The 9,144-nt window shown below is 42.2% G+C and overlaps 1 protein-coding gene across 1 annotated transcript; it reads right to left on the reverse strand.

The window, feature by feature from the left end:
- Nucleotides 1–4,422: 4,422 nt before the first annotated feature.
- Nucleotides 4,423–8,282, reverse strand: LOC118425998 (serine/arginine repetitive matrix protein 1-like). The gene is made up of 2 exons (XM_035835203.1): nt 6,448–8,282; nt 4,423–5,850 (listed from the first exon to the last, which is right to left on the reverse strand). Exons 1-2 carry the CDS (start codon nt 6,851–6,853, stop codon nt 5,048–5,050), a joined length of 1,209 nt encoding a protein of 402 aa, XP_035691096.1. The 5' UTR covers nt 6,854–8,282; the 3' UTR covers nt 4,423–5,047.
- Between the last annotated feature and the right edge of the window lie 862 nt (nt 8,283–9,144).

Raw genomic sequence — 9,144 nt, forward strand, 5'->3', positions numbered from 1 at the left:
ACCGTTTTGAATCGGGTGCTTACTTGCCGAGATATGACTTAAGCACTAACCGCTAGGGTTAGGGTTAGGGTTAGGGTAGTGCTTAGAGGCATTTTTTCCAAGAGTGTATTCTAGTCGGTCAAACTTGGTATCATTGAAAAGGTATCTTGGTACAGAGTTGTAATCTGCAAACCGTTTTGAAATCGGGTGCTTCCTTGCCGAGATATGACTTAAGCACTAACCGCTAGGGTTAGGGTTAGGGTTAGGGTAGTGCTTAGAGGCATTTTTTCCAAGAGTGTATTCTAGTCGGTCAAACTTGGTATCATTGAAAAGGTATCTTGGTACAGAGTTGTAATCTGCAAACCGTTTTGAAATCGGGTGCTTCCTTGCCGAGATATGACTTAAGCACTAACCGCTAGGGTTAGGGTTAGGGTTAGGGTAGTGCTTAGAGGCATTTTTTCCAAGAGTGTATTCTAGTCGGTCAAACTTGGTATCATTGAAAAGGTATCTTGGTACAGAGTTGTAATCTGCAAACCGTTTTGAAATCGGGTGCTTCCTTGCCGAGATATGACTTAAGCACTAACCGCTAGGGTTAGGGTTAGGGTTAGGGTAGTGCTTAGAGGCATTTTTTCCAAGAGTGTATTCTAGTCGGTCAAACTTGGTATCATTGAAAAGGTATCTTGGTACAGAGTTGTAATCTGCAAACCGTTTTGAAATCGGGTGCTTCCTTGCCGAGATATGACTTAAGCACTAACCGCTAGGGTTAGGGTTAGGGTTAGGGTAGTGCTTAGAGGCATTTTTTCCAAGAGTGTATTCTAGTCGGGTCAACTTGGTATCATTGAAAAGTATCTTGGTACAGAGTTGTAATCTGCAAACCGTTTTGAAATCGGGTGCTTCCTTGCCGAGATATGACTTAAGCACTAACCGCTAGGGTTAGGGTTAGGGTTAGGGTAGTGCTTAGAGGCATTTTTTCCAAGAGTGTATTCTAGTCGGTCAAACTTGGTATCATTGAAAAGGTATCTTGGTACAGAGTTGTAATCTGCAAACCGTTTTGAAATCGGGTGCTTCCTTGCCGAGATATGACTTAAGCACTAACCGCTAGGGTTAGGGTTAGGGTTAGGGTAGTGCTTAGAGGCATTTTTTCCAAGAGTGTATTCTAGTCGGTCAAACTTGGTATCATTGAAAAGGTATCTTGGTACAGAGTTGTAATCTGCAAACCGTTTTGAAATCGGGTGCTTACTTGCCGAGATATGACTTAAGCACTAACCGCTAGGGTTAGGGTTAGGGTTAGGGTAGTGCTTAGAGGCATTTTTTCCAAGAGTGTATTCTAGTCGGTCAAACTTGGTATCATTGAAAAGGTATCTTGGTACAGAGTTGTAATCTGCAAACCGTTTTGAAATCGGGTGCTTCCTTGCCGAGATATGACTTAAGCACTAACCGCTAGGGTTAGGGTTAGGGTTAGGGTAGTGCTTAGAGGCATTTTTTCCAAGAGTGTATTCTAGTCGGTCAAACTTGGTATCATTGAAAAGGTATCTTGGTACAGAGTTGTAATCTGCAAACCGTTTTGAAATCGGGTGCTTACTTGCCGAGATTGCTAGGGTTAGGGTTAGGGTAGTGCTTAGAGGCATTTTGTTTGAAAGATGATAAACTTACTAGTAGGATGATTTAAGCAAAAACTATAGAAAATCGTAGCACGAGAGTTTTTACAATTACCCGACGCGCGAGGCATAGCAACGCCGCGCGAAGAGCGCATATGAATGGTAAATCTGGGTCAACGGGCGAATCACTTCCAACGCGTAGAAATACAAGGAAGGGCTCAAAAGCAATTTGCACCCAAAACAATTCACCTCTTACGCTTTTTAGCCATACCAATATTAAATGCCACTTTGCAGCAGATTAGGAGAAATTTTAACTCAAACCCTGACCCTGGAGACCCTTTCGTCACATTTTTTTCGCGCACTATCTCGGACCCCTGTCGCGGAAGAATTTGTGTGTGCACCGCTAAGCACTACCCTAGCGGTTAGTGCTTAAGTCATATCTCGGTAGTAGTAGGCACCCGATTTCAAAACCACGACGTTTTTTAAAGGTGTTTTCATTCCAAACCTGCAATTGGTGGTCAATTTACCTGAAATGAACTGGCAAATTCTATGCTTTGGACTGCAAAATCTATTGTAGAAGTAAACATCGAAGCATAATGTATTGATATTGACATAGCAAACGCGTTAAGTGTAACCACAAATTCATAATCAAAACGGCAATATACTAAGTACTGGTAAGCAAAACGGCAGTGGATTAGATCTTTCACGGCACAAGAGCGCTGCGCCGCGACTGTCTTTCTACGGGAGAAGTACAGACTAGAAGTCGTCGATGAAGGTTAGACATCCAGGTAATAAGATATGCCAAAATACAGTTACTCAAGCAACTGGATATGATTTTGGAAACGGCGAGACCTTTCAAAAGGACCAGTTTCTTCCAGATCAGTGGGTGCTAGTTGAAATGTCTGACCGTTTCCAAAATCATATCCAGTTGCTTTGAGTAACTGCTTTTTGGCAGACAAGAGGTCATTCTTTAAAAAGAATGTGAGACTTATTTTCCCCGTGCAAGTTGCAAACCTCAATGCCAATTCAGCATGAAATCATATATTTTCCTACGCGCTGGCAATTTTTATAGCAAGCCCTATACACTTTGGAGTTTGGACGGATCATTGTTGAAGTAAGTTTATGAAAAAGTAAACTATATTAACTTCTGTCTGTATCTCAACAAGAACATGTATTTGATACAGTTTTCCAGGATCCCCGGAAACTCACTCCTTTATTTTCTGGGTTCTAGTAGGTTCCTAGAAGAATAGACTAGAAAGGCCGACATTTGCTTGAGAGCAAATACAGCATATTTCAGCCATCTCCCTCCCCATGCAACAATAGGCTATTTCAAAATCACCCATTTGAAAAATCACTTTTACTAATGACGGTTTAACCCAAAAATGAGTCTTACAAAATTCCCCCCTTCAAGAATGGACTCCAGTGCACCCTATGTGAATTTGCACAATAGACCAGTCCAGAAATACTCGCACTGAAACCTTGGCCTTTTGAATAAGTTCAAAACTGAATTTGAAAAAATCCCCCTTCCGTGTGCAAAAAATGGACTATTCCATGTAAAGTAGAGCAGTCCAAAAATACATCCGCTAAAATAGGACTTTGACATAATCACTGAAGTCCAATAAATGGATTTAAAAAAAGCCCCCTCTATGCAAGAATGGACTCTTCCAGAACACCCATGTAAAATTGCAAATTAGACCAGTCCAAAAATAACCCTACTGAAAGACTTTGACAAACTAGAAGTCACCAAAGTCCAAAATATGAATTTTGAAAAATCCCCCCTCCGTGCGAGAATAGACTCTTCCAGCACACATTCTGTAAAATTGCAAAATAGACCTGTCCAAAAATGCATCCACTGAAAGACTTCACCAGTCCAATGATGAATATAAAAAAAATGAACCCCTCCGTGTAAGAATGGACTCTTCCAGATAACACCGGGCTCGCTGATTGGCTGCCACCCCCCCTCTTTAGGATACAGATTCAGGCTAAGTGATTGGTTACCTATCTAATTAGATTAAATAGACATATATGCCAGTAGGTCCAATCTGCAGCTGGGGGTCAACGACCTTAAGGTCATTGACCCCTCTGGCTATTGGAAAATGACAAAAAAATCCCCAAATATATCATTTTGACGTAGTCTATGACAAAAATTATACATGTGTCATTTGAATAAATATCTAGTGCACCCTTTTACCAAAATTTAGGTCATTTGGTTTTAAAACCAGAGCACAAGAGCCAAAAGTGTACTCTTTGGTCATAAAATGGCCAAATAATCGCAAAATTGAGCATTTTATTGTACCGTATGCCTCAAGTGTTATTGAATCCATGTGCGCATATGTCTAGGGCACTCCTATACTAAATTTCAGGTCATCCGGTTCTAAAACCAAGGTACAGGAGCCAAAAGTGTCCTTTTTTGGTAAAAAAATAACCAAAAAATCGCAAAAATAAGTATTTCGTTATACTGTACACCAAAACTGATATTGAATCTATATGGGGGACTTATCAAGGCACATCTGTACCAAATTTCAGCTCATTCGGTTATAATACCAGGGTACAGGGGGCCCAAATATACAGTTTTGGTCTTAAGATGACCAAAAAACCTTAATAAAATCATTTAAGAGACAGATATGGAAAAAATGAAAAAAACGTCCGAGGGTATTGGCCCACTCTACCCTTGTGCCAAATTTCAAGTCATTCGGTTGAGGAACAAGGGAGATACCGTGTTCTGAAGATTTGACAGGAGAAAGAAAGAAAGAAAGAAAGAAAGAAAGAAAGAAACATTACGAATACAATATATTTCACCATACCTATGGTATGGCTGAAATATAATAAGCCAAGACTCAACAAATTACATATAATTTTTTAATAAACATAGTTGTACAACAATTTGTCTTCATTTGGTTCATCTTGCAGAGTTAGGGATGAACCAGAAATGATTGTGAGTGGTGGTAAAATATCGGCGTAATCTGTTTTCAATGTATTTTTGGTGACACCTCAGGGGCGGAGCCAGTTAATACCTTATTCACCTTAGTTCATGTTATATTTGCTGTTGTTCTCTAGCTCTGCTTTGTTGGGAACGTTTTTCGGAAGATTTTCTCTATGCACATCCTCAGAAGTACTTCCTGGTTCGTTTAAAACTAAGTCGTTCTTCCAACTCAAGAAAAGTTATTAAAACAACTAAAATATCAACAAAATATTAATAAGTACAAAGTGTATACATAAATACCTCAAAAGTTATAATCTTAACTACATAACTCTATCATGATAACAAAACACAACGGCAGTTTGGATACCATGGTAATGAAATAAAAGGGATTCAGACGATTAATGAGTTCACGCGATAAAAAGATCAACCAGTAATATATTACGAGAATTTGACAGCTTCGATATACCTAGAAATACCTCTCAAGGAGCATCTGAGGTAGAAACCTTAACACTGTGTTAATGACACGAGTTTGACAGTTACAATTCAGCTATTTGTGTTGATGTTTTACACCAGATTGTTTTATAAACTCTGCCAGACTGACCGCACCTTCTGGGCTTTGCGGGGGGTTCCGTCTGTAGTCCGGAACTACCGCGTGGTTTCTCTCGACAGGCTCAGAACCTTTCCTTCGCGCAATACTTGCCATGGGGGCAGGGAGTGCAGAGGGATGAGGAGGAGGTGGTGGTGGGGGAGGGGGTGACCCAGGAGGCGGTCCGGTCCTGGAGCGTACGGACCCGGATGGTTGGCTGAAGTCGAAAAGTGCTGTTTGGCCGGGTGATTTTGGACTAGTGGGATCAGACTCTCTTCTATGACGAGGAGGGGCGACCGGCTCTGCGTACCCGCCTCTGGTCTCCACTGAAGGTGATTCAAAAGACGGGATCCCCCTCACGTCCTTGCTGGACCTTACAGATGTCACCGTCCCCGTCCTAGGTTGGTGGGCCAGGTCGCTGAACCGTCTCACAGAGGACGCCGTGGATCGCACCGAGCCATGACGGGACGAGGAACCTTCCTTTTTCTCTTTCCTCCTTTTCAGGAATTCCTCCTTTTCTTTAGAATGGGTACTGGTCTCTGGTGACATCACGATTTCCTGGGATCCCCTTGACCTTGACCCTTCGGGAGGGAACACTTCCGGGGTCATTTCCGGTGGTGCCCCGCGCATGGTGTCCATGCCGACCAGGTCAAAAGGTGGCGGGTTCCTGAACACAGGTGCATCACGATCAGTAGCAGGAGGTTCTGTTCGACTTGAGCTACTTGACTTAGACGTCCTGGAATCCTGTCGCTGAACAGGTGTACCTGGGAAATGCAAACGGAAATAATAAGTTTATGAACGTATACAAAATATATCTATATCTTGTCTTGTCAATCAACCCAAGTATAGTGTCCAACTACTTGACAGAAATTTACAGTGATAGCTTTCGGATTCTGTCACCTGTCCCTAACTAATGACGTCGACTATTTTAGTATATAAAAGGGTCAAACTGAATATTCTTATGTAATATTGAAAAACATCCCCGCATTGTAAAAATAGGGCTTTACACAAGAAATCACATAAGTATTAGAAAATTAACAACCTAACACTACTACTCTCATACTAATTTTCATCTTTTTGCAATTGTTATGAAGATAATTTATTAAATAAGGTGATTACTATAATGTATGTTGTGGCTCTATTATATCTTCCGTTCGATAGTATCCAAGCAGATATCAGTGTTTTGAGGGGAAGACAAAAAAGCGCAGACCAATAGAAATCGTAAGACCTAGGTATAAACAAAGTCGTTACTTTTTGGTTTAAAGGTCTCAATACGCACATAGAGCACTGGCCCGGATCTTTCGTCTGCTTGGAGATAATACTAGTATTCAAATTTTCCAATCAGAAGTGTTCTTACAAACCTGGTGGGTTCTTGAACTCGGGTGTGACGTCAGGGGTAGTCCTGGGAGGAGTCTTGGGTTCCCTGTTGGACCTCTCTATGTCCGGGGAAGGGTTCTTGTTGTAAACCTCCGTGTTTGGCTCCCCCTGGCGCTTGGACTCTGAACTGCGTCTGCGGGACGCTCTCCTCTGTCCCTGTGACTGTGTCCGGTGTAGTTGAGGTGGTGGAGGCGGCTGAGACGAGTCGGCTTCCATCTTAAGCCTCGCTATCTCATGTCTTAACTCAAGAACCTTTTTCTTCTTCATCAGTTTCTCTCGTTCCCTTTGTAAGACGGTAAGTTCGGTCTCGACTTGTTCATCGTTCATAAAGAAGGGAAACTGCCTACCGACTGGAGGCCCCAGTTCAGTCTTGTTTTTGCGACTCATCATGAAGAATAAATAAAGATCCTATCAATACAAATATAATCACTGTAAACTGATTGTGACACTTGTCGAAAACGCCCTCAATTGTTCAAGATGTCCGACACAGCTAATATAACTTGATATATGAATGAAAATCACGTTATGTATGCTATTCAAAAGAATCTTCCAACGGCGAACGAAACGACAACAATGTTTCCGACCTCAGATAATAATACACAATTGAATACAGCGCGGTTCAAACAATTGTCTTGTCTTGGTAGAAACGCAATGACTATATTTCAGCTCTGAAATTACTGTAATTTTACTGAAGGTCACTTCAGATTTGAATCAATTGATTACAGATACGATAAACCCCTGTTTTGTAGCCTGAACACATCTGAGCCACAAAATCCTCTAATCCAAATTACACTTCAAAGAATCAGTAGAATTTGATTATGAAGGCTAGCTTAAATACACCTGTTGGATGATCTTCGTAACGTTGTTGTCTAGGAGCAGGCATAAACCTTCGATGCAAGATGAACAACTTGACTGCGTTGATTCTGTAGACAAATCCTGTACTGCTGTTGCTACTCGTTCCTTGGGCGACAAATGTAACTGCTGTGGGGGGTGGGCACTGCTATCGTCCAACGATTGACTCGGATCGTCCAATTATTGCCAGCAAAGCCCTCTTCAAAGCGTGAGCGCGACTTGGCCTCTCACAGGAAGGTTATGTGAGGCAATGTTCAGCCAAATTAGTTCTGAGTACTCACAATAATAGCTGCAGTTTTCTCTCACGCAACAGAAGGCCGGATGACTCAAAACATTAATAGTCGGATCAAAGCAAAGCGCCCTCAGGTAATGTTGTCTTCATATCGCCACGCCAAGAACCGCACCCGTCTTTCTTCTAATGTGCCACCACACTCCACACTATTTCGAATATATTCCCTCCCTTCTGAGGGTATTTGAAGTGGCGATACCACGTTGTCCTTGCTGGTTTAAACAGGTGGTACACCGTAGGAAAAACACTAGTCCGACAACCCAACTGAATGCGCCGGTGTCCCCAAGATCTATGCGCGAGTTTCAGGAATCGGTCGGAGTTCGCAGGTCACCGAATCCCCGTCCAATATAACAGGGTGGATATTCAGGCGAAAGAACGCTCGATTCTCTGGCAATTCTGACACAATTTGGCGGCCTTCCGACGATCCACAAAAAAGGGACGTTGACAATGTGAAGAAGCGTCAGAGCGTGACGCACCGAACGGGACAGGGACAGTACGACGTCGGTGTCATCAGTGGCTGGACGACATTCCGTGCGTGACAAGCACTTTAAACACGGGTCAGCGGGTACCTACCCCGGGGTGGGCGCTCTAATGTGGCAATCTCTGCGTGTGCACCGACTGTTGCTATGTAGATGGTGGGAAACGGACAATTAAGATGCAATTAAGATCGACTGAGTGACGGGAAAACACAAGGGCCATATCAATAGAGGTTTGTACAAATTGCGGATCGAAAGTTTGTTTGCCTATGAATGGAAGGGGTAAGTTGAAAAAGTGAAAAAGTATAAAGTTTTGGCATCACTCTACAGCTGAAGATCGACAAATTCCTTACCTTCCTAGCTGTCAGTTTTCCCTGCTGATCCATGCATTAAAAGTCGAAAATTCTTTGAAACGTCAACTTAATTTTGTGGCTTCTCTATGTGGAAGAACTTGGACCTATAACAGGATGCCTGTTTTTTTTTTTTAGTAAATTTTATCTAGCCCAAATGCTGAGTTATTTTCCTGCAATCCGAGAACCAATAAAATAAATTGGTGTGGCCACATGTGCACAGCGTACTGAATGAGACGTACATGAAGTTGTATGAACCACAAACTACATCATCCCCTATATGTAAAACGGTTCGTCCCAGGGACTGTCCATCATCATACAAAGTGGGTTTTGTCTCCACACGTCAGACCAGCTTTCACACTTGGGCAGGTTCCAAAGTGTTCAATACCACGGTCATTAAATCAAACACAGACCAATGTGACAACGTACCACACACATACACCTGTTATTGAAATTACGTTTATGCTGCGTATACGTTTACGTCCAGGCTGAAACTTTAAAAAGGAACCTTCAGAATGTCGCAAAATTGCACTTGACTATGTTTTCTTAAAGAAGCTGGAACATTTAAAGAAACTTTGGACAAATGTTTGCTCCAGATGTGGCCAGAGTGGGATGCATTCTGGATTAAATAGGACAGGATGATTATATCATTCCTTAGGATACCAGGTATCTGGAGAGTTTCTGACTACTGTGTCAAGCCAAAATTACTACTGT

Source organism: Branchiostoma floridae, chromosome 11, assembly GCF_000003815.2.
Source record: "Branchiostoma floridae strain S238N-H82 chromosome 11, Bfl_VNyyK, whole genome shotgun sequence".
NCBI lineage: Eukaryota > Metazoa > Chordata > Leptocardii > Amphioxiformes > Branchiostomatidae > Branchiostoma > Branchiostoma floridae.

Coding starts and splice junctions, on each gene's coding strand:
- LOC118425998 (XM_035835203.1), bottom strand. CDS start 6,853: ATGATGAGTCGCAAAAACAAGACTGAACTGGGGCCTCCAGTCGGTAGG. Junction 5,851..6,447: donor CGAGTTCAAGAACCCACCAG/GTTTGTAAGAAC, acceptor TGCATTTCCCAG/GTACACCTGTTCAGCGACAG.